Source organism: Macrotis lagotis, chromosome 7 (genome assembly GCF_037893015.1).
Source record: "Macrotis lagotis isolate mMagLag1 chromosome 7, bilby.v1.9.chrom.fasta, whole genome shotgun sequence".
In the NCBI taxonomy this organism is placed as follows: Eukaryota; Metazoa; Chordata; class Mammalia; order Peramelemorphia; family Peramelidae; genus Macrotis; species Macrotis lagotis.
The window spans coordinates 62337419-62364304 of NC_133664.1; the positions used below are offsets into that span (position 1 = coordinate 62337419).

Here is a 26886-nt window from a genome sequence, read left to right on the forward strand (position 1 = left end):
CTAAGAGAACAAAAAAATTAGAAGAAAATGTGAAATATCTCACTGGAAAAATAACTGACCTAGAAAACAGATATAATTTAAAAATTATTAGGCTACCTGAAAGTTATGTCCAGGAAAAGAGCCTAGGCTTCATTTTTCAAGAAATAATGCAGCAAAATTGCCTTGAGATCCTAGAAGCAGAGAGTAAAATACAAACTGAGGGAATTCACCAATCACCTCCTGAAAGAGATCCCAAAAGAAAAACTCTCAGGAATATTAGAGCAAAACTCCAGAACTCCAAAGTCAAAAAGAAAATACTTTAAGCTGCAAAAAACAAAATTCAACTACCATGGCACCACAGTCAGGATTACACAGGATTTGGCAGTGTCTACATTAAGGGCTCATAAGGCTTGGAATATGATATTCCAGAAGGCAAAAGAACTTGGATTACAATGGAGAATCAACTACTCAGCAAAACTGAACATCCTCTTCCAGGGGAAAAGATGGACTTTCAATGAAACAGGGGACTTTCAAACTTTCCTTTTGAAATGACCAGAGCTGAACAGAAAGTTTGATCTCAAAGTACAGGACGCAAGTGAAGCATAGAGAGGGGTGGATGAGAAGGACTAATTATGAGGGATTTAATGATGCTGAACTGCATGCTTTCCTTTATGGGAAGAAGATACTGATAATCCATATGAACCTTCTCATTTATAAGAGCAGTTAGAAGGGGCAAATAAAGACAAAGCACAGGAAGGAGCTGGTATAATATAGTAAAAAGATGGAGTCAATGCGTGATAAAGGAAAGTACTGGGAGGAAGTGGAAAGGAGAGGTAGAATGGGCTAAGATATTTCAATAAAAGATTCAAATAAAAGTTTTTTTTTTCCAATGGAGGGGGGAAGGTGAGGGGGAATGAATGAGTCTTCATTCTCATCAGAAATGGTTCAGTGAAGAAATAACATACACACTTAATAGGGTATAGAAATCTATCTTACCCTAGAGAAAAATGAGTGGAAAAGGATGAGATAAGGGGGACAGGAGAAAGCAGAGGAGAGGTGACAGAAGAGAGGGAAGATCCTGGGAGAGGGTACTCAGATAAAACACACTCTTGAACAGGGACAGGGTAAAAGGAGCTAGAGAATAGAATAAATGGGAGTGGGGAGGAATAGAACAGAAGGAAATACAGCTAGTAATAGTGATTGTGGGAAAATATTTTGAAGCAACTTCTCTGGTTGACTTATGATAAAGAAGGCAACTCATCCCAGAGACAGAGCTGATGAAATCTGAACACAGATTGTAGTACACTTTTTTCCCTCTCTGTTCTTTAGGTTTCTCTATCTTTTTTATGTTTACTTTCCCAACAAGATTATTGTTATAATATAAAAGAAAAAACATAAAAAAGATATTTCAGTAAATGTCAATAGCAATTTATTGTTTGATAAACTCAAACACTCTAGCTTCTGGGACAAGAACAGCATTTGACAAACTGCTGGGAAAACTAAAAAGAGTATGGAAGAAATATTTCATACTCTATACCAAGATAAGGTCAAACCAGGGACAGAATTTAGACATAAAGAGTGATATTATAGCCAATTAAGAGAACAAGGAATAGTTTGCCTATCAGATCTATGAAGAGGGGAGGAATTTATGACTAAAAAAAGATACAGAGAACAGTAAATTTAAAAGTTTTTGCACAAATAAAGCCAATGCAACCAAGATTAGAAGGAATGTAAAAAGCTGGGAAATAATTTTCACAGCTAGTGCTACTGATATAAAGGACTCATGAATCAAATTTATAAGAATACAAGTCACTCTCCAATTGATTAATGGCTATAAAAAAGTAGTTTTTATTTTTTTTTTTTAGGTTTTTGCAAGGCAAATGGGATTAAGTGGCTTGCCCAAGGCCACACAGCTAGGTAATTATTAAGTGTCTGAGACTGGATTTGAACCCAAGTACTCCTGACTCCAGGGCCGGTGCTTTATCCACTACGTCACCTAGCCGCCCCCAAAAGGTAGTTTTTAAATGGAAAAAATTAAAGCTATCTATAGTCATATGAAAAATTGTTTCAAATCACTATTGATCAAAGAAATGCAAATTTAAACTATTCTGAGGTACCACCTCACAACTATCAGATTGGCTAAAATGACAAAACAGAAAAATGATCAATGGAGAGAAAGTGAGAAAATTGGGACACTAATGCACAGTTAGGGGAGTTGTGAACTAACCCAACTATTCTGGAAATCAATTTGGAACTATGTCCAAAGGTCAATAAAACTGTCCATATCCTTCGATCCAACATTACTAGGGCTGTAACCCAAAGAGATCATAATAAAAAGGGAAAAGAATCTCACATGCAAAAATATTCATAGCAGCTTTTTTTGTGGTGGAAAAGAATTGGAAACTGAGGGGATGCCCATCATTTGGGGAATGACTGGACAAGTTGTGCTATATGAATATGATGGAGTACTATTGCTCTATAAGAAATTATGAGTGACTGAACTTTAGAGAAGCATGGAACGAATTACATGAACTGATGCTGAGTGAAGTGAGTAGACCAGAAGAACATTGTACACGTTAACAACAACATTGTAAGATGATCAACAGATTTGAGAACCTCAATAAGAGGCATCTGCTTAGCTACATAACCCTGCTCAGGGAAACTGCCCAGATATGGCAGCCAGAAAGAATGGAAAACCAGATGGTGTAGGGTTCCCAAACTAAGCCTTCTGAAGAAAAGAGGAGTATTCATATGATCCCAGAAATGGAGGAGAATTAAAGCACATGGCCACAAAGCAAAAGAGTAAATCTGACCCTTGTTCTCCACAACTGATGGATAGTTCCTGCCCAGTTCTGCTGGAAAATGGGTTAACTCTTTAGTCACTCTAAGTTTTTCTTTTGGGAGAGTCTCACCAGCAGGGTGGTATAAATCTGAGAAGATGAGAGTGAGGATACAAATAGAAAAGTAAGATATCCCCTGTAGTCAGGAACTCATATTCTATGTGTCTGTCATTGATTCATAAAATCACTGTAAAGGGAGTTACCACTTCACTACCAGTAACAACTCTAAAGGCATTTCTCTTTCACAAAAGCCTCAACCCTAGTGTAGTGCTGTAGTACTGGCAGACAATATAGGTCCCTGAAGTTGTATGGGGGCTCATTCCAAAGGGAAGGAGAGTTGCTTTAACTTTTTGTATGACATGTATTAGAGTCCTTTATGTTTTGCATTTTCTAGGAGATAAAAATAAAAACTCCTAGATTCACTATGTATTGTTAACCTGAGTTCATCAGTGAGGGATTGAGGAACCTTTCACTTTTTTTGTAGAGATCTTGAAAAACCATAAAAAAAATATCAAAAAAATGTATAATCAAAAAAGATGGGCTGTTCATGTGATGAGAATAAGGAAAAGCCTCAATAATTTGTACTTTGGTATTATACCCTTGATGAAAAAGAATGAGGAAGACTATCAGCATGTTAGATGGACATATTTAGAAAACTTCAGTGAAAATGTAAACAAGAGGCATGCAGCATAGACCTTGATCTGTGTCACTGAAGGAAGCGTTCATGTCAGTGAGGCCACAGATCCATTGGAGTAATGGTGTACTGGAGTGTAAAAAAACTAAATGAATGAACAAAGCTTTTATTAATCACTTACTGTGTGCAAAGTGAAGATACAAATAGAAAAGTAAGATAACCCCTACTGTCAGGGGACTATTCTATGTATCTATCACTGATTGTAAAGTGAGTTATCACTTCACTACCAGTAATTCCGAGTAGCTTCAAGGGAGTACAGAGTTGAGATTCACTCTTTGTGTGCAGCCTCTTTTCTCCCTGATCAGGAATGATAGTGTAAGAGATGGTCTGAGGAGGTCTACTGAGAATCAACTCTATTCTTGGAGTTCCATCAAGAATGTAATAAGGAAGCTTTTGAAGAAAAAACTACTAGAAAAATGCTAGTCTCATGAGACAACATGCGAAGAATTATGTACAAATAAGTCAGAAACAAGATAATTTGGACTTAATTAAGAGAGGGAAGACACTAAATTTCTAGTTTTCGTTTTTATCTGGGACTTGAAGAAAACCAGGAAAACCAGGAGGAAGAGATGAGGAAGGCAATAGGAGACATGCAGTGAAAATATCAGGAATTAAAAGATGGAGAGTCCTGTTCAAGGAACAGCAAGGTGGCTGTTATCACTGGATTGCACAATACAAAGTAGATTTTAAGGTGCAAGAAGATTAGAAGGGAGGGTAGGTTGTGAGGTGCTTTGAATAGCTAACAGAGAATTTTTTATTTGATTTTAGAGGGAGCTACTGAAATTTAAAGATGGGAGAGAGGGGTGGTGAGTTGGTGATACGGTCAGACCTGTACTTTAGGAAGATCTCTTTGGCAACCAGGTGGAGGATGGATTATGGTGGTGAAAAACAAAAGGCAGGAAGACCAACAAACAAGCTACTGTCATAGCCCAGTTGTGAGATGACCAAGACTGGCACCTGAAGAGGTTGCAGTATGCAAGGAGAAGTGAAATTTCCCCAAACCCTTCCACAGCACCTGTTGCAGGGACTTTCTAAAGATTTTCTCTATTTCTTTAAGTCATTTCTTTTTCCTTATTTTTATTTCAATTAAAAATTATGATTTATCCTAACATCATTTTGATAAAGATGTTACATGTTAATTGTGGGCAAAGAGTCCAATGGGGAATGCCAGTGAAGAGTGAAAAATACATAGAATTCAAACAGGACAGAGATGTATACCTTTGCCCAAAATAGCTAGTACCTAGTTTGCCAGGTTCAAGCTGAAAGTAAGAAATAAATCCAATGGTTTTTATTTTCATTTTTAATGACTTAAAAAATTTATGACTGTTACAAACAATATCTAGGGTTTTTTTCCCTTCCTTAGCTTTTGTCTAAAAAAAAAACCCCTGAGTCATTACTGAACCAAATTCAAATGTAGCTTAGGTAGTTCAGGGAATCTCTGAGCAAGGAAACCAGGAAAAAGAAGATAACATCTTCTAGGTTATCTAGGTTATCTAGTGGGAAGGGAAAGGTGTGATCTGGAAAGATTTGTAAGAATTTCAAAGATAGGCTTACACAGTCAAACCTTGTCTCACAGAAATATCTATAGAGGGACACTCAGAAGCTGCTTGAAAAAGTCTGTACTCAAACTTATTCTGTGCTAACAATGTATTTCTCTTCTAGATCATTTTCTATGTTGAGATATCAAGATTGCCTGCCTCTGAGAAAAACCATCAAAATGACATGATGGGGTGTAACACTTACTATATGAAAATCTCATTCAACTTGTCATTCACTGAATATATTACCAGAATATTTAATACATACAAGACCATAGATTATTATTTATATTTTATTCTACAATGAAGTTTTATAATATAATATAATAGAAAGAGTAAAAATTAGGGGGGGCTCAGTGCAAAGGAAGTAGAAAATAAGTGAATATCACTTTTTTAAAAATCAATACAATAGTTCAAGGCCTGGGAAACAAGCCTTTTTCTATACTTGGAATCATATATAGATTTTTAGACTATTTTGTCTACTTTAATCTTTTAATTTGAAGGTAGAAAGAATGATATGGTCTAAAGAACAACAATGAAAATAAATGACTAAAAAATAGGACCTATAAAATAAAACTTATGATGAGGTTCTTTTGTTGAGGGAAGAGAATGCAGGAGTACCAGCTTTAAGAATATTGTGAAGCACTTTATTTTGCTTCTAATACTTGATATAAATAGGGCATCAGAAGAGTAACATTGACACACCAGGAACTTGGATATTGGGTACATTCATTCAGCATTATAGGGCCCTTTAAAAAAATAGGAAATGGATCCACTAAGGAGGCACTTTGAATCCTTCATAGCCAAATAGAGAAAGATAACAGACAAGCAGATCCCCAAAGTGAATTCCCTCTCTCACAAACCACAAAAGACACAGGTATTCCCAAAGGAAGAAAAAATTAATTTATATGAATGGTATTCAATGACAAGACAATCATATAATTTATTTTAGAATATAGAGTTTGTACAACATCATCATGTGATACTATACCTGTTTCTTAGGATTAAGTACTTCCTTTCCCACATTTTGCTATCTTTATCAGTTTCAGTTTGAAGGCTGAAAAAAAAATGAAAGGGCTTAAATATTTACTCAACAAAGTTGAAATATTAAAAAAATTGATAGGCAATACCTTTTTATGTATTTTTGCTGCATCTCCAAAATATTCTTCAGTTTTTGGATTTGATTCCCCAGTGTCTGTCTACTATCCATGTGTTCTTTCCAAGTTAGATCTTCCCTCTAATACAACCAAGAATTTACCTAATTAATTTAACCACAGTGACAAGGCTGAAGAGTTACTCAGAAACAAGATGGGAAAAGAATATCTAGGCACTGTAAAAAAAGGTGGGCAAAAAAGTCTTTTTGCAAAGAAATGACAGGATTTGTCATCTGGTCTTAGTCTTCATATCTGTGTTCTCAGTATGGTATTATCTCCTTCTAAAGTACTCTTCATTTTAACAAGGGAGAAGTCTAAGAAACCACTCTCAAATGGTACAATCTTAGCCATCAGTGAACTGGAAAGGGAAGAAGAGGTATTTTTTTGGATCATGGTTCTAATCATAAAGTTAACCCTCCATGCAGTCAATGATATTTTTACCTTCTTCTAGAAATCTCTAATAAAACAACAATTACTAATAACAATGAAAGTAATACCTCCAGCATTCTTAGATCAGCTTTGCTTACTGCTGTTGCTTCTTTCAGAATACTTGGTAAAATTTCTTTCTGCCAAGGTCTTGCCTGACAAGAGAAAAAATAAATTGAGATAAATATTGTAGTTTCAAATGGGCATTGAAGTCATATCTTCACAATTGCAGAGAAAGCTTGATAATTCAGGTCCAAGACAGACTTTAGCTGAACTATCTCAATCGCTGACCCTGTTGTGGTCACGAAAAGTACAAAAGAGTTTGATGTGCCTGATTTCCAAAGCTCAACATTTTCACCACATTTTTGAAGTTGGATCATCAAGACATACTGAAATCAAAAGTATCAATGACTCCTTCCTCAAAATTAATCTTCCTGACCCACATAATCCCTTGTTCCCTACTGTTCCAACTTTTTGAATCCTCTGACTCACCTGGTTTGGATCTACTATTCCATCTTTCTGCTAATATTTGCAAGCTATTGCCATCATCCTAGCTTTAACTTATTGTTCCACTTAACATCATTTTAGGTATCTCCCAGGGTTAGATTGTCACCTCTACTTATCTCCCTCATCATTCCTTGAATTACCTTGGATCTTCAAGTCTTTACATACAAATCTATCTCCCCAATTCATTGCTACTTAATGTGACACCTATGATAACTTGAAGCAACAAAAGAGCATGGCCAAAGTGCTCAAATTTGGCTAAATAACTGCTAGGGATCAATGGATTCATGAAATGGGCCCAGATTCTGGCCATATGTAGATTTCTTCCATTTGCCTGCAGGTGGATTTGATCATCCCTTATCTTTATTTTCCCACTCTCCAATGCAGCCATATTAGTTTCCTGCCCGCCCCCCCATCCCATATAACTCACCAATTGTGCTTCTTTTTAATAATGGCTTACCTAGTCCTTTCTGAAATTGGACATTGCCCCTACAGGATGTAAGGGAAAGCTTTCCTGGCTGGGGTCAGAAAAAGGTCTTAATATTACATTTTCTTTGCTATCTCTATAGTCCGAATATTTTATCTTTTTTCTTGCTAGTCTAGACTGCTTGTCCCAGTACTGATCTCATGGCCTTTTATGTTCTCAGGCTCCCACAGTGTCTTCTGAATCTTTGACTTTTTTTCTTTTCCTTGCTCTTTAATATCATTATCATCCTAGTGTGACCTCTGTCATCTTTTTCTTCTCTGATTCCAGAGTGCCTTGAATGACTGCCTCTGTTCTGACCCATTGCTTTGCTGAAGCCCCTTGTCTGCCTTGGCTTTGGACTACTACTTACCTGGATCCAACATTTCAGGGGCCTGTGACCACTGACTACCATGATTCCATCACCTCTGACACAGGCACACCCAAGAAAATCAGGAAGGTATCTGAAGGTGTTGTCAAGGATGCAGCTGATACTTACCTCCTGATAGTGCCATCATGACCTAGCCCTTTGGTACATGACCCAATGAACTGGGTTTTTCCGAGTATATACACAACCAATGGAATACAGAGAACAACCAATGGTGAAAGCCACCTAGGAAGCAAGACTTTTTAATATCAGAACTATATAATTCTACCAAGATGATGTCTTACTTGATTTTCCAGTTCTTACTCCTGTCAACACATTCAGCTCTAGGAAAATTTAGAAAGATTAGCCCATAGACCAAGACTTTCCTTGATTTTCTACATTGTTTAAGGCTGCCATAGAGTGGAAGAGGACTGAGGGTCTTAACATAACTATTGGCAGGAGCAGTAATTGCTCACTCTTGCAGCTCAACTGTTTTCTTCCTCCCTCACTGTGGTCATAGAATCCATGGATCTATCTTGATCCCTGAGATGGATTTCCTACCTCCTGTGCATTTGACTTGGGATCCCATCTCCTGTCTTAACAGCTGACTTCTTGGCACAATCTTTGTTCCCTACTTTGCCACTTCTGTGATTGAGAGGTTGAAGGAAATGTATTCATTTGGGAATTTCTGAGAACATTAAAGGTCTAGAAAAATAACACTTTAAATCCTCTAGGGTCTACCCAACAAAGTGACCCAAATCCCTTAGGAAAATGAGATAGAAGACTGGCTCTGATTCCCTGTAGTCACTATGAGCTAAGAAAAGTCATTTTAAGAGACTTGACCCAATAATTTCCAAACTCAGCAACATCCTTTATTCTCTATCTTCTCATCTTCTCAGGGATGCTTTAAGGGAAACAACTCTAGAATAATGGGGAAAGTACTAACTTGGAAATCAAGAGCCCTGAGTTCTAGCCTTGGCTCTGCCACTATTGAATTGGAAAAGTTAAAATTTCCTTAGGTCTTAGTTCCTTCATCTGCCAAATGAAAGAGTAGAATTAGATGAACTATAAAAATATTTCCAATTCTAACAGTCGATCAGTCTATTATTGACTCCAAGTTCATAAACTCAATTAGAAAGTGAATAAGTTATTTGTTCTTGTTACCACTTCACTACCAGTAAGTCTGTGTAGCTTCAAAGAAATTCAGAGGTCAGATTACTCACTGTCAGTATATTAACCTTACATACCTAGAAAAGACTATGACTAACACCTCCCTCTGTGTTAATAGAAGGAACTGGGCTGGTTTTATTTTGTTTTGCTTTGTTTTAAATTTTTTAACCTATAGCAGTTGCAGGGGTTGGAGGAGGAAAATAATAGGATCCATTTTACATCCACAAAAATTTGGGATCCTAATGTATCCCAAATAACATTAATTGTTAATATGGAAGTAATGCCACATCAACTGAACTTGCCATCGAGGAGGAAGTTCCTTCTTTCCTCTCCAACCTCTACCTTTCTTCCTGCTCTTCCAGCAGGGATACTTTGCCAACTTGAAAGAAGAGGATAGGGGCATCTAGGTGGCACAGTGGATAAAGCACCGGCCCTGGAGTCAGGAGTACCTGGGCTCAAATCCGGTCTCAGACACTTAATAATTACCTAGCTGTGTGGCCTTGGGCAAGCCACTTAACCCCGTTTGCCTTGCAGAAACCTCAAAAAAAAAAAAAGAGAAAGAAGAGAATGTCAGATGAGTTTAGTTGACTTATAGTTGCTAAGAGGAAGCATGGTTTAATGCAAAGGATGCAGTAGTCAGGAGACACACTTCACCACACCAACCTTATCACTAACAGATTTCCAGGGTAATCAAGGGAAATAACTTAACATTTTCAAGTCTCATCTGTAAAATGGTGGACCTGACTACATAATCTCTAAAATGCCTCTTTCTGGCTTGGGAATTGATGTTTTTACCTCTATTTGATCCATCTGACCAGCTGCACAATAGACCAACTCCCAGTTTATTCTCCTTCCCTTATCCTACCTATTGCCATATCTGAGCTGATGCTAGTGGATATCTGTCTTCTGGTAAATAATTATCCAACCTTCCTCAAAGCACTGATATTTTTATAAAGACCTAAAAGGTTTCTTAAAAAAAATTCCAACCCATATGCAAATGATATTGTTTTCTTTTCTGTTGGAACTAAAGTTTTAATGTCATTTGATCAAATCCTTTTTCCTGTCCTCTTGAAAGCCATGATTTTATTTTATCAGCTGCTGACATTCTACTTTCTCTGGAATACACACACTGGTCTCTATGTGGTCAGTTCATTGACAGGTGCAAACAGGTAACAATTAAACATAATAGATGGAGGTGATAATAAATAGTGATATTAGCTGATATAAAAAGACAACTTCATAAACTAGAGAGAAGGTAAATAAAATCAACTAAGGGGAAGAATTCAGGATGATGACTCAGCAACACATTTCCTAAACATCTATTAAGTACTTTTTAAAGGGTTTAAGATAAAACATATTTATGAAACTTTAGTTATTTGGGAGTTGAGCACTATGGTTTCTAAATTTTGTGAAACTAGTAAAGGGGAATGATTTTCATTGAGACGAGGACCAGAATGGATTGTTTCCCTTTGTTCCCTCTCTGCAAATTAGTTCAATCACTGAATTTTTTTCTTTAGAATTTGACCAGATATTTCTACTTAACTCTTTCAAGAAGGATCTATGATTTCATCAATATGAAGAAATCCTGGTAAAAACTCCCTCCATTAATGCAGACAACAAACTGCATATGACTTAGTAGTTAAGTCCTGGAAAATCATCTTTTTTTTTTTTTTTTAGGTTATTGCAAGGCAAACGGGGTTAAGTGGCTTGCCCAAGGCCACACAGCTAGGTAATTATTAAGTGTCTGAGACCGGATTTGAACCCAGGTACTCCTGACTCCAAGGCCAGTGCTTTATCCACTACGCCACCTAGCCACCCCGAAATCATCTTAACAACTATGAGTTAAGTAACTCTCTCAGTCAATATCAAGATGTGATTTTAATTCAGGTTTTCATGATCCCAAACCCGATCCAGCAGTCATTTTGTCATGTTGTCTTGATGGCTTACTGACTCAAAATCGGAACCAATTTTCTTTTTTAGTTTTTGCAAGGCAGTGGGGTTAAGTCGCTTGCCCAAGGCCACATGGCTAGGTAATTATTAAGTATCTGAGGTCGGATTTGAACTCAGGTACTCCTGACTCCAGGGCCAGTGCTCTATCCACTGCACCACCTAGCTGCCCCAGAAACAATTTTTTTAAAAAATATTTTTGACATTTTTAAAATCTAAGAAAAATATTTTTTAAATAAAAATGCTTGACTCGCTTTGAAATCAGTTTATAACAGAGGTCATCCTCTAAGATTGGGAGCCTATTTAATTGACAAGCAATGGTTTTTATTAATGGAAATGACACTGATATGGTAAAGGAACATATTTTCTATCATAAGTCCTTATGTTCAGTACAATTGACAAATGATGATTTTTTTTCTATATTTCTGCAACTATCCCATTTGTTCACATTTTTCTCAATCATGATTAATAAAATAAACAATGGAACTTACTGTTGTGAATGTTTTACTTGATTCCCTTTTAGTAACTTGAAAAATAACACTATTAGAATCATTTTTATGCCTCATCACTGTCTCCCCCAAGCCCTTTGGTACATCAATATTTTCTATTTAACTTCCTGTTAATCAATGACTATTTTAGAGAGCATATTATTTCCCATTACCATGATAGGTGCTAAGCAGAATACAAAAGAAGAAGATATGACCAATTGTTCTCCTCCAGCTTGCAATCTGTTTGGTGATGGAAAGTTTATGAATAAGGAACAATTAGATAATAATATATAAAATGATTGGTAATCTAGTACTAAATTGTATGGTATAGATTAAATTGCTGTCTTGGCTCTGCTTATTTAAGGTGGCTCCAGTACAATATCATATGCAAGAAGTTTTGTCAGAAGATGACATGTTCAATACAGTATATTATTATTAATTGGAAGATGATACTTCCCACCTCTAAAAGTGAAGATCAACTACAGACATATCTCTGTATGACTAGTATATGCTAGAAAAACTCCCCAGTGAAAAGGGATGGAACATATGATAGTCTTATTTTGATTTTGTTGGATCTGTGCTCTCATCCATGTGGCTACTCCCTCCAATAGTATAAGTAACCTTTCATTCATGCCTGACCACTTCTATGACTTCCAAATCCATACAAAATTATCCTAGGCCTTGAGGAAATTGAGGAAGAATAGAGAGAAATTCAACAACTATTTATAAAGTGGCAACTATGTCCCAGACCCTGAGCTAGTCTCTGGCTATATGAAGATTAAAAAAAATGACAGGGTTTCCTGCCTCCAAGGAGTATAACTGGTGGGGTGGGAAGTAGAAGGATGAATGTACCCTAATAAATATGACATGTTCCTGACAGGGGTTTTGTTTCATTTTTGTTTTTGTTTACATTTTCAGCAGATTTTTCCTAATTAAAAAAGTAAAATGTTATTAAAAAAATAAATATTACCAAGATATAATATGAAAAGGATAAAGGAAAGAACTGGATAAAATGTTAAAAGCAGTTTAAGGAGGTAGATTGATTGTGGCTGGGGAGGGGGAAGGAGCTCAGGAGAGGTTTCATCATAAAGGTGTCACTTGAGTTTTAAAGGAATAGAGGGATTTCAATAAATGCAGTTATCATTACTCCTATTAATAGTACTTTTGGAAGATTTGAAATGACTATCTTAAGCTCACATATTACAAGGAGACATTTGACTCGTTCTGAACCAGACACATCTATATGATTTTAAAGCAGAGGTCCTTCTCCCTGGGTTCTGTGAATGATGTTTTGTGATATTTTTTACAACTATTTTGATATAACTGGTTATTTTTGTATTTGTCTCATTCGCTTAAAAACGTTGTTCTGAGAAGGGGTCTGGTGCCTAGGCCTGGTGTCTAGAGACTCAGAAGATGATCTATATGAAGACCCATCATGTATAAGATCAGTTAGACTAACTCAGTTCATGAGGAAGAACAAGAATCAATGGGTGGAAGCTAGAGAGAGATAGACCGAGGATCAATAGAAGGAAAAACTTATTAGCAAGTAGAGCTTCTCCACAAGTAGAATGAGGTTGTAATTAAATCTCCATTTCTGGAGGTGATAAGGATACTTAGGTATGATTTGGAGTAATGTATTCACACACACACAAGATATAGATACAGACACTCATAGACACACAGACACACAGACAGACACACACACACACACATTTCTACACATTCTAAATGTTCTGAATCTGAGCATCTAAGGATGTTTTCACCCTGCTTATTCTCAATTCTCCTTTTTCTTGTTCTATACAAGTTGTCTGAACTGATATCTTTAGCAGTTATTAAAACCTGTATCATAAATGACCAGAAAGGAAACTTAATTTTTAAAACAATACACTCACATCAAGAAAAATTCACATGTCACCAAATAAGGGAACTAAAGCAACCTGAAATTTTAAAAAATTGGACATTTTTCAAAATTGAAAAACAGGGTTGCAAGAATTCAACTTGTGATTGTAGTTTATAAAATACTTGATATCAGACAAAGAAAACTTGCTCAAAACCTTTTTTCATGGTTACCACCTCAATTAAAAAGGAGAGGAGGGATTTGATACTATCTTGTGTTTTTAAACTGGTGTAATAAATTTCAAGATTGTTGTGTTTTATTAAATTTTTCAATCCAATTAAAATTAGTATAAAGTAAAAAAAACACCTTTGAAACTCATCTGTGAAATGAGGAGGTGGGTATTAGACCACCTTTAAGGTTGTTTTTCTAAATTTGAATCTATAATCCCTTAGAAAGCGTTTTTCAGATTCTTAGTGTAAATCTTTGATAACTGAGACACAAGCTAAGCATATATACGTATGTGTGCGCACATAGATTTGGAAGTTATCATTTTTACCATGCAACAAAAATCCAATTCGATTGGCTATTATAAAGCAAATTTTCCTGTGTAAACACAATCTGCACAAGGTGAAAGCTCTTCTGAAAGCCTTTGGAATTGATGCAGGTGTCTGGTGCTCTTCTATCTATATATTATTCAACCTAATCAGTGTTGCAATATAAACACTGAAAAAAATGACAGCTAACATCATAGCCGTGTGTTAACAGCAATAGTTTGCTTTCTCTTGTGAAGACAAGAGGAAAAAAAGCAATCAGAAAGAAATAATATGGCCTAATTTGTTATTTTATTCTCTGAAGGAGCTAATCGTCTACTTCATTAGCATTCTAACAATATAAGAAAGCTGTGAATGAAAAAGATAATACATTACAATTTCCAAAACATTTTGGAAATTTGCCCATTTGCCTCATAATATAATTTTCTTTTTACTGCAAGATGACCTTTATTAACCATAAGAAAGAAATAATCTGGCCCAGTGGCTAAAATATTAGACTTGGCGTCAGAAGGACCTGGTTGCAAATTCTCCCTCTGACAATTACTGGTTGTGTGATCTTGGGAAAGTCACTTAACCTCAGATAATCCTCTAAGATTCTAAGTTAGAGATGACCTGCAACTTGTAGGCTAGTGTTTCTCAAACAATGAAATCACAGGTCCTATTGTACTGACAATGCAAAAAATCAAAACCGGAAAAGGAAAGGAGGAAGGATGAAGTGAAAGAGGCTCTGCCCTGGGATTCAGAAGACCTGGGTTCTAATTATGCATCTACTTATATTAGCTATATGTTCTAAAGGAGATTGGGAATGGTTTTGACCTTGGAACTTCAAAAGGTCAGGAAAGTGAGTCTACGCAAGATCTGCAGCCAGACTGTTCAGTGCTAAAGCTCAGAAAAGCCAGAAGCAAGCTCCTATCAGTGTTAACATGATACAGGGGAAAGATAAAGAGAATTTTGAATGTAGAGATGTTTTTGACTACCACCCACTCTTGTGATGTAAACTGACTTGAAAATAATGACTTGAAGTAAAGAATTATGATTGTAACAGAAACAATTATAATATTAAAAGGCTGCTCAAATTAGGTGAAGATCCCCATTACCATTGATTCATTGTTGAAAGTAAAATTTGTATCCTTTTCCTTAGGCTTTATCCTCTACCTGATTCCGGGTCCAGTATAGAGGAAGGCAGTTCACCTTTTGCCCTCTGGATGAGAAGCAAGACATAAACACTTGGGTTGGACCCTGGTTCAGGGCTGGCAGTCTTCTCTGACCATGGCCCAGCCAATGCTTGCTGACTGTTCTTTTATCTCTCTCTCTCTCTCTCTCTCTCTCTCTCTCTCTCTCTCTCTCTCTCTCTCTCTTCCCCCCCCCCAGCCCTTCCTTCCTATATCCTGTATTTTTAATTTAATTTAATTTAATTTATTTAATTTTAATAAATTTTTGTTTTATTCCTACCCATGCTTTCCCAAGTCTGAATCATGATTCCTCATAGGCAGAGCCATGGGCTACAAATGGAGAGACAGATTCATCCCCTAGTGATGCAATATTTGGATGTGAACCACATGGGACTCATGTTTTGTAGATACATTTAATCTGGGTGCACTGTCCCCAGCGATCAAGATGGAATGGTGACATAGGAAATATGCTCCTTATGTGTTGAGGGAAAATGTTTCTATTTCTGTCTTGCTATATTTTTAAAATTAACATCTCTTTTTTCAAAAGCTAATTGATGTGAAATAATCAAATGGAAACAGAAGTGCAACTGACAATGGGGATGGGAAGGAGAGGAAAAAGGGGGAAGACACAACAAATTGGTACTTGAGCTGATAGAATAAAAAAAATAACCTAGGAGACAAAAACAAGATGGCAAACTATAAGCAGTATAGTAAGTCTCTATGCCAATTCCTCACCAAAAAAAAAAAAAAAAAGAAATTCTCCTTCAAATAGATTTATATCAGGTTTAAATGCATTTGTATCAGATGGTAAAATTAAAGGAAAAAATTATATTAAGTCATTTTTCCAAGTCAGGTTAGCATTACAAGATACTTCCGTGGACACTGGATATGGGGTCTGGGCAGGAGCCAAAAAGCAGAGCACTCCTGTGTCCAGGGCAAGAATAGGTCCAAAGCCATATCAGAGCATCACAATGGGAATACATGTTAACTGGCAGCTCTGTCATTCAGGGGATTTGTGCCTAGGGTGGTATTCTGGGGTGAGGAATGATGACAGGTCCTAGGCTATGTAAAGAGAGAAGCAAGTTTAGAAGCAAGTATGAGTAGTGTGGTTCAGACTACAGGAAGGGAGCAGTCACAATCTTGGTTTCTAGTTCAGTCTGAAGTCTACAGAAGAATAATTGAGAACAGGAATTCCAGAACTGAATTCCAGAACAGCTGTTTACTGTTATTCAGAGTTCAGACCAAAGGGCTACAATAAGACCTTGTCCTGGATTCATCCACTTAGAGAATACTGAAAACTTGCAGGTCCTGAGTCTGAATAGTCCCTGAGATCCTATAATAACAAAATACTCTATACCTTCCATGAAAGGATCGATTAATTTAACCCAGACCATCCTTTCAGAAGCAGGGGCTAGGGGGCGGCTAGGTGGTGTAGTGGATAAAGCACCCGCCCTGGAGTCAGGAATACCTGGGTTCAAATCTGGTCTCAGACACTAAAAATAATTACCTAGCTGTGTGGCCTTGGGCAAGCCACTTAACCCCGTTTGCCTTGCAAAAACCTAAAAAACAAAACAAACAAAACAAAACAGAAGCAGGGGCTGTCTTTAACATAACATCCAGTCAAGAAGAAGATTAGAAGAATGAGCAAACAAAGAATTCCACCATAAAAAGCTATTCAGTTGATGTTCAAGATAACAACAAAAAAAAGTCTCAAATAAAAAGACAGCTTGAGCATAAATTCAACTAGAATTCTTGAAGACATGGAGCAAAGGTTAAAAAAGTTTCAAATATTTGTGTAAATGAAATGAGATGGCTAGAGGAAAAAAATTGGAAAAGAAATGAGAACTATATTAAGAAGAATTTCAATGCAAATCAGCATTTTGGCACAAACAACAAACTTCCTCAAAATTAGGATGGAAGTTGATGACTCTTTGAGTCCCTAAAATTTTAAAACAAAGTCAAAAGAATACAAAAAGAAAGAAGAAAATGTAAGATACTGTATAGGAAAAACAATTGGTCCATAAAAAAGACTGAAGAGGAAAAAAAATTAAGAATGGACAATTTGAATTTCATGACCAGAAAAGGATCTTAGACATTATATTTCAAGAAATATTAAAACTGGTCAGATCTCTTAGAACCAGGGAGCAAGAACAGTGAGCAATACCAGAATAAAGTATTTTAGAAATAGAAAGAAACCGCCAGTCATCTTTTGAAAGAAACTCTCAAATAAAAACTCAGGAATATGGCCAAAATCTAGAGTTCCCAGGTCAAAGAAAAAAATACTGCAAGCAAAACAGAAAGAAAGGATTCAAATATTAAGGAGTCAGATTCAGAATCACACACAATTTAGTAGCTATCACTAAAAAGGAGCAGAGAACTTGGAATATATTATTTAAGAAGGCAAAGGCTATGAACTTATAGACAAGAATGATGTACTCAGCAAAACTGAGTATAATTCTACCAGGGGAAAAATGTTTATTTAATGAAGTAGAAGACTTTCAAACATTCCCAATGGAAAGCTTAGAGTTACATAGAAACTTTGAAATTCAAATAAATACATTTGAAACAAAAAAAAAGCTAAGTGTGAATAAGCAACCATAAAGAACTTAACAAAGATAAAGTTTATATTCAAATATGGGGAAATGATATATGTGTTCCCTCTCACCACCACCAAAAGTCATAGAGGGAATCTAATGAGACAAGGTCTGGGAATGGTTTTGTGATGTGTAAGAGAAGAATGGAAAGAGGAGCAAGAGCAAAAACTAAGGGGTATAGAAAGGGAAAGGAAAGAAAATCATCACTCAATTAGGGTGAGTAAGTAAATATTTATATAAACTAGGAGGAGACAGTAGGGAGAATAACTGACACTTGAATCTCATTCTTATCTGAACTGGTGAAAGGAAGGAAGAATCATTACAAAGTTTGTAACAAACATATTTCACTCAATAGGGAAAAGAGAAGTAAAAGGAGGAATTAGAAGATGAATTAAGAAGGAGATTAGTATTAAGCAAAAAACAAAAATAAAAACACCTCTAAGGCTGTACAAAGATATTTATAGCTCTTTTTTAGAGTAGGTAAAAAATGGGAATCTGAAAGGGTGTCCATAAATTGACATATAGCTAAAAAATTATGATATATAAATGTGTTGGAATACTATTGTACTATAAGACATGATGAAGGGGATGGTTTCAGAGAAACCCAGGAAAATATGCTCAAACTAGTGCAGAGAGTACACAGAAGCTAAAGAACAATTTATACAATAACAACAATATGGTAAAAGCAAATAACTTAGAATTAGAAACTTGGAGCAACATTAATGACCTACTACCATTTCAGAAGACTAATGATAAAATGTGCTACCCATTTCCTAAAAGAGAAATGAAAGATTCAAAGTACAAAATGAAATAGTTATATCTATATTGTAGATATAGTTACAATTTTTTAATAAGACCAATGTGAACATTTGTTTTTCTTGACTGTATTTGTTTGTAATAGGGATTTCTTTTTCTTTTGTTCTCAGTTGGCAACAGAGGAGAGTAGAGAAGATAGGTTTTGCTAATTGACATATATGTGTGTCAGTGTGTGTATATGTGTGTATGTGTTTAAAGATCTTGATTATGTTAATGTTCATCATATTAAACAACTTACCCTGAGCTCAGAAAAAAGCTTAAGAACAATTTTAAAAAGAATGATTTGATACTCATGTAATTCCTTTCCCCTAGAAAGACCACATAACTGTAAAAGTCTACATCTTTGTACATCCTGCACCTGCATCTATACTCCTCCAACTGTGACAAAATTTTTGAACATTATCTGTATCATAGACTCCTTTGTCAGCTTAGCAAAACCTATGGACTCATTCTTAGAATAATATTTCTTAATGCATAAAATAAAAAGATAGTGGGGCAGCTAGGTGGTATAGTGGATAAAGCACTGGCCTTGGAGTCAGCAGTACCTGGGTTCAAATCTGGTCTCAGACACTTAATAATTACCTAGCTGTGTAGCCTTGGGCAAGCCACTTAACCCCATTTGCCTTGCAAAGACCTTAAAAAAAATAAAAATAAAATAAAAAAGTAGGATTTTATATTGAAATATACTTATCAGAAAGGATAGCTGGGTGGTGCATTGAATAAAGTGCCAGCCTGGAGATCAAATTTCCTGAGTTAAAAACTGGCCTCATATAACTTACTAGTTATATGACCCGTGCAAGTTACTAGTCGTGTTTGCCTTAGTTTCCTCATCTGTAAAATGAGCTGAAGTAAGAAATGACAAATCTCTCTATATATTTCCCAAGAAAACCCCACATGGGGTCATAAAGAGTCAGATATGACTGAGTTAGCATTATAATAATTATCAGTTTTTAAAATTTTATTTTCTTCCCAGTTACCTGGGGGGTTCCAAATTCTCTCCCTTCCTCCCACCCTATTCCCCCTCATTGAAAACACAAAAGTAAGTTATTTGGTATAGGTTAAAAATGTGTAGTCATGAAAAACATTACTATAACAGTCATATTGTAAAAGTAAATATAACCCTCCCCCCCAAAAACTAAAAATCTAAAGAAAAATAAAGTTTTTAAAAATGTATGCTTCATTCTGTATTCAGACACCACCAGCTCTGTCTCTGGGATGAGTAGAGTTCTTTATCCTAACTCCTTCAGAGTTCTCTTGGGTCACAGCTTTGCTGGGAAGAGGTGGGTCATCCTGCACTATTCCAGTCCATTTCCCATTGTATCTGTTCTTTTGGGTATTTTACAGAGAGCATACTGTTCATCATTGTCCATAACAGAACAGCATTTCATCTCAATCAAATACCACATTTTTTGAGCCATTCCCTACCACTGAGCATCCCCTCACTCTCCAGCTCCCTTCCACCAAAAACAATATATATATATATATATATATATATATATATATATATATATGTATATATATATGTATGTATACATATAGATGTATATCACACATGTGTATATATACATATATATATACATATATACATTTACATATAGATTCTTTTCTTCCCATATTTCATATTTTCTAGAATACAAAAGGTAGGCATGGTTTTATAGCCCTTTTGAGTATAATTCCAAATTGCTCTATAGAATTGTTGAATCCTTTTGTCACAACTCCAACACTGCATCACATCCCTTCCAACAGTTGTCACTTTCCCCTTCTGTCCTAATAATCAATCCACTAGGTATAAGGTAGTGGATTGGTCAGAATTGTTCCAACCTGCATTTCTCCAATCAATAATGAGTTAGGACATTTTAAAAAATGATTTAAATTGATTGCATTGATAACATCATCTGAAAACTGTTCATATCTCTTTATCACTTATCAAATGTGGAATGGCTCTTAATTTTTATAAATTTAACTCAGTTTTCTATGTTTGGGAAATAAAGTCTTTCTCAGAGACACTTGTTTCAATATTTTCCCCACATTTGCTATTGCTATTTTCCTTTATCCAATTTTCCCCACCCCCATTTATTCTATTCTCTCCTTTCACCCTGTCCTTCCTCAAAAGTGTTTTGCATCTGACTAAGCTCTCCTACAATCTTCCTTCCCTTCTATCACCTTCAACCCCCCCCCCCCGCTCACATCCTCTATCTCCCATCCCTTTCTTTTCCTATTTTCCTTTAGGGATTTCTATACCCAATTGCATGCCTATGCTATTCTCTTTCTGAGCCATTTCCAATGAGAATAAGGGGCTCTCACTCTCTCAGATCTTCCCCTTCTCCCACTCCACTGTAAAAGCTTTTTCTTGCCTCTTTTATATGAAATAAATTATCCCATTCTACCACTCCTTTCCCTTTCATCCAGTATATTCCTTTCTTTCCCATTAACTACATCTTTTAATAGATTATTCCTTCAAATTCAACTCCCACCTATGCCCTGACTGAACTAATAAATGAGAAGGTTCATATAAGTTATCAGAATTATCTTCCTATGCAGGAATATAAACAGTTCAACCTCATTATAAATCCCTTATGATTTGCCTTTCCTGTTTATCTTTTTTTTTATGCTTCACTTGAGTCTTGCATTACAATATCAGATCTTTTGTTCAGCTCTGGATATTTCATCTGGAAAGTCTGAAAGTCCCCTATTTCACTGGATAGTCATTTCTCCTGATAGAGTATAAATTTTTCTGGTAGTTCATTCTCAGTTGTAATTCAAGCTCTTTTGCCTTCTGGAATATCATATTCCAAGCCCTATGAGTCCTTAAAGTAGAAACTGCTAACTTGTGTTATCATGACTGTAGTTCTACAATATTTGAATTGTTTCTTCCTGGCTGCTTGCAATATTTTCTCCTTGACTTGGGAGCTTTGAAATTTGGACTAATAATAATCCTGGCAGTTTTCATTTTGGGATGTTTTTCAGGAGGTAATCAGTAGATTCTTTCAATTTCTATTTTTACCCTCTGCTTCTAAGATGCAGGGCAATATGCATGAAGAATTTCTTGAAAAATTATATCTAGTTTCTTTTTTTAACATGCCTTTCAGGTGATGCAATAATTTTAAAATTATCTCTACTGGATCTATTTTCTAGGTCAGTGTTTTTCCAATGAGGTATATCATTTTCTTCTAGTTTTCCTTTTCTAGTTTTGTTTTATTGTTTCTTGATTCCTCACAAAGTCATCAACTTCCCTTAACTCCATTCTACATTTGAAGGAATTATTTCCTTTGGAGAGTTTTTGTATCTCCTTTTCCATTTGGCCAATTTTGCTTTTTAAGTAATTCTTTTCCTCATTGGCCTTTTGGATCATTTTTTTCCATTTGGTCCAAACTGGTTTATAAAATGTTATTTTCTTCAGTATTTTTTGTACCTAATTCACCAAGTTGCTAAGTTTTCATGACTTTCCCACCTTGCTCTCATTTCTCTTCCCAATTTTTCCTCTATCTTCCTTACTTGATTTTTCAAAATCTTTTTTGATTTCTTCCATATCCTGAGACCAATTCTTAGTTTTCTTGAAGACTTGGAATGCAGAAACTTTGATTGTTATCTTTGTTTGAGCCTATAATTTGATCCTCCATATGTGGCTAAAGTAATTATCTATGGTTGGATTTTTTCCTTCTGTTGTTTACTCATTTCTGCAGCCTGTGACTTGATTTTAACTCTTTGTTAATTTGGGGCTCTGCTTCCAGGATGGAAGAAGTATTGCCCAAGTTTTTGAGGGTTTTTGCAGCTGTTTTCAGAGATACCCCACATATCTACAAGTTCTCAATTCCTCCAAAGTTTAATGAGAGGCCTGTGCTCCGGTCTGTGGATGACCACAAGTTCTCCTTTCTGTCCTGGCTATGTGAGGAGGGTCCCTGCTCCACTAGTAATCTCTGTTGTGCTTCTGCTCCTTTTCCTGGGACTGGGACCCCAGACTGTGACCTGGATCTGATCTTGGATGAAACAGCAGAGTCCTGCCTCAAGGACAGCAAAGAGTCCTCTGAAATCTCCCCCCAGACCCCTCTACCATCAGTGGCCTGAGCATTCTGGAAGCAGCTGCTGGAAAGATCCCTGAAGGGTGGTTCCCCAGAACTGTTTCTGGTCCCTGGGTCTGCACTGAAGCCTTGATGGACTGAGCCCCATTCTCAGTCTGGTGTGGCAGAGTTTTCCTGTTGACCTTCCCAATTGGCCTTGGCAATCTCTGGGATGAGAGGTCTAGTAACTGCCACCTCTGCCACTGATCCTGGTGCCCTGTTCCTGGATGGTTGGGGTCAGTTTCTTCCAGTCTAGCCTGGGCTGTACTGCAGATCCTTTCTAACCTCGGTGTGATAGATCCTTCCCACAGATCTTCCCATTTGTCTTGGGCTGGAAAATTGTTTCACTCAGTCTTTTTTGTTGGTCCTGTCACCTTATAATTCGAATAGAATCATTATTTAAAGGTATTTGGAGTGGTTTGAGGGAGAGTTCTGGAAAGTCCCTGCCCTTTATTCAGTCATATTGACTCCACCTCCAAAAAATTTTTTTAAACAAGTTTACTGACACTTAAGAAACTAGAATCTACAACCTAGATTTTTAGTTAGAGGACTCCCATTGGAAAATACATTGGGACTAACAATAATTACCAAATTATTTTGCTGGAAACAGAGATTCAGGTATTCCCTTTACCAATATGGATATAACTCTTCTGAAGTCTTTTGATCCCATACAATTCTTATTCATGCTTTCCCTCAAATCTTCCACAGAAGGTCTATACAATGGACTGGAGATCTTCTAGTGCTTCTGACATCTCAAAGATAGCAAGGTAGCCCTTTCTAAGAGTGCCTGTTGTCTCTAATTGACACTGTATGACCAGTTCAATTCTGTTTCTAGTCATATATAACCCTCGAATCAAAAGCTTGTTGGAACAAATTGGGTTAGAGTTTTTATAATCATAAGATCAAAGGAATCAGAGCAGGAAGGGACTGATAAGGCAATTTAATTTAACTCCTTTGATTTCTTGTGAAGAAACTGAGATCCAGAAAAGTCCATTGAGTTATCACACAGGGAATCAGTGGAGGAGTCTTCTCATCCCAGAAGAAAGAGTTCTGATTTCCAATTCTGACCTTTTTTCATTATACTGAAATGACTTGTAAGGGTGTCTTTCACCCTTTATTTTCTTATCTGATTTGGTATTTTCTTAGCCCTAAGAGATGTTATGACTGTACAGACAACAGATTTTGAAATGTCTAGAATACAGGTAACCAGTTATTTCTTGATCAAATAGCCATTTTCATTTCAATGATGCTATCAAGCATTTGGCATATGGTTGACATAATAGATTCCTGATTCTGAAACTTAAATTTTATCAGCATATAGTTTCTCAATTGTCTACAGCCTTTGATTTTCTTGATTCTGTATCATATTCTCTAAGATGCTTTGCTCTATGTTTTCCTGTGTGTATTTTTTCATCTCCAAACATCAAAGAATACATTGACCTAACAAGGATGGCTTTGTTCAGTTTTCAGATAATTTCTCAGTTTTTTCATTCTCATATGTTTTACATGATTGCCCACATACAACCTATATTAAATTTGCATGGTCTTAGGAAGAGAAAAGATAAGGAAGGGAAAAAACTCAATAAAAGCTCAATAAATTTTTTAAATGAATGCTAAAATTATTTTTTCATGTAATTGTGAAAAAATAAAATGTTAAAAAATTTCTTCATTCTTTGAAATGATTGTTGGTTTATGATCTACAAATATATTCATGGTGTTTTGTATCTTTATGCTCATCTTGAGCAGGGCAAAATGAGAAAACCAAAGTTCCCATCATAACTTCGAGCAAACAATGAGATTAACCATGCAAACTCTGTTATTCCCTTCTTGGAGTAGAATCTGACAGCCATTCTTGCAATTCAAATTTCTTTACTTTTTTTTAGATTTTTTTCAAGGCAATGGGGTTAAGTGGCTTGCCCAAGGCCACACAGCTATGTAATTATTAAGTGTCTGAGGTCGGATTTGAACCCAAGTACTTCTGACTCCAAGGCCGGTGCTCTATTCACTGCGTCGCCTAGCCGCCCCTTCTTTACTGCTTTTGATTTTATTGATAGTTAGAATGAGACATAGCAGATAGAATAATGGACCCAAAGGCAGAAAGGCTCATTTTCCTGAGTTCAAATCCAGTCTCAGACACTTACTAGCTATGTGACCCTGGACAAGTCATTTAACCCTGTTTGCCCTAGTTTCTTCATCTGTAAAATGAACTGGAGAAGGAAATGGCAAACCATTTTTGTCAAGAAAACCAAAAATAGGGTCATGAAAATGGACACAATGGAAAAACAACTGAACAAGACTCATTATGGATGAACTGAAGTTCCTCTCATAGTCCTGATTCTTTGCTCATAGGACAGAATATATTAAAAATATGAATAGTTAATGTTTATCTGCACCGTATTCCATTCAGCACCACTATCATAGTAGAATAATTAGGGGACTGGAGAAGATTGAGAGCTGTTTTGTATTTTTGTCTGTTTCATGGGTAACCAGGTCAAAAAGTTTAGTAACCAGTCAGCCATCTCTGGCTATGATTTAGACAGGTGATAACAGTCTAATCCTGGAACTATATTCAAAGTCTTTGTGACTTGATTGTAGCTAAAAGACACATTAACTAGTTAGCAAATTTCTTCAAAGGAAAAATATATATATCTTTTGAGAATTTAATCCAACTTAGTCATATAAAACCTCTGTATCTCAAGTATTTTAAGGATATCAAAAAGTAAACTTTAAACAAAAACACAATGTCCAAATACAGTTTTTGCTTTGTGAGCCATTTTGTAAATTTAAATAAGACAGTCATGTTTATAACATTTTTTTCAGACTAACTAAACAGTCAGTTTATCTCTCAGCATATGCTTGGTTCCCACCAAATGACAAAGGTTTCCAAAAATAAGTATGATTAAGTAGTTAAGTTAATGACTGATGTAAAAAGTCCCTGAACCAAGTTCACTAGTTGGTGGTCAACAAATGTTTAATATTCTAAATTTCTATTAGGATATTTTTACTGGACCAACTACCTATCAATAATAAACATTTACAAAGAAATAAATAGAAAATTAGGGATATAAAAACCAAGTAGAATGTAAATGACAGAATGTACAGGATAAGAGATATTTTAGAAGGAAAGGGACTATATTCCTGGAAGATCATTTAATATAACTTAATAAAATCATTTATAGTGAGCAAAATATATTTTTTTTCTCTGAAGAAATTTACTAATTAGTTACTTTGGGTTCTAGCAGCAACTGAGGGAGAAAGATGTTGACTATAATTTTAGTGTTTAACTGTATCTCCTGTCTAAGTTGTAGTTTAGAGAGTCACATTACCCAAAGACTGCCTGCCAGTTACAAAACCCTTTGGGCCTGGTCAACCTTGAAGCAGAAGTAAAGTAATTAATATATAGTTTCACATATTAACTCCTCCATGTTTTTTTGTTCATGGAAATATGTTACTAGAGTTTGGAAACATCAAGAGAGTAAAGCTGAAAGTTATAAATAAAAGAACTAGAATGCACAAATCCTCTGAATTTTTATTGATAGCCTATTGACTTTTCCTTAAAGTAATAAGAAATCTATCAAGAAACATTTAAAAAAATTTTATATATAGGGGTGGCTAGGTGCCGCAGTGAATAGAGCACTGGCCTTGGAGTCAGGAGTGCCTGGGTTCAAATCCAACCTCAGACACTTAATAATTACCTAGCCATGTGGCCTTAGGCAAGCCACTTTACCCCATTGCCTTGAAAAATCTAAAATATAAATACACCTTTATTGATATATGTATATATATATATATACTTTTATTTTTATTCATAAATTCTCTAATGGGGAGTATAGAGGAAAAGGGGGGGTTCATTTCTAATTTGTAGTCTTAAAGAATAGCTTGGGGGCAATTAGGAATTAAATGGCCTGTCTATAGTCACAGGGTCATATGGGTCAGAGTGGAACTCAGACCTTCCTGGCTCCAAGGCCACTTTTATGCTTACTGGCAAGTTCAACTTCTTATTCTCACAGGCCTCTGAATCTGGGTTCTGTGAACCTTTTAAAATATATTTTGATCACTGTATTTTTACAGAATTGTTTTGTCCTATATGCCTGTACTTCTATTTAATATACTTAAAAAAAACATTGTTCTGAAAAGTTCAAAGATTTCACCAGATTTCCAAACTGAATTTAGTCATTTCTGAAAATTAGATTGGAACGCTTTTCATTCTCATTTGGATACTAGTAATTGAGCTAAAATTCATGATTTTTTTCAAACTAAAAATATCTGAAATTAAGAAACAAAGACA

The 26886-nt window shown here is 35.8% G+C and overlaps 1 protein-coding gene across 3 annotated transcripts in view; it reads right to left on the minus strand.

Annotated features, from left to right (window-relative positions):
• The window catches only part of C7H10orf67 (chromosome 7 C10orf67 homolog), a 142027-nt gene that overhangs the window by 36406 nt on the left and 78735 nt on the right, over positions 1-26886 (minus strand). For all 3 annotated transcript variants that reach the window (XM_074192993.1, XM_074192992.1, XM_074192994.1), the window contains 3 exons: positions 6703-6786; positions 6182-6288; positions 6043-6108 (listed from right to left, as the gene is read on the minus strand). In XM_074192993.1, coding sequence (XP_074049094.1) covers positions 6043-6108; positions 6182-6288; positions 6703-6786 — 257 coding nt within the window. The remainder of the gene's footprint in view (positions 1-6042; positions 6109-6181; positions 6289-6702; positions 6787-26886) is intronic.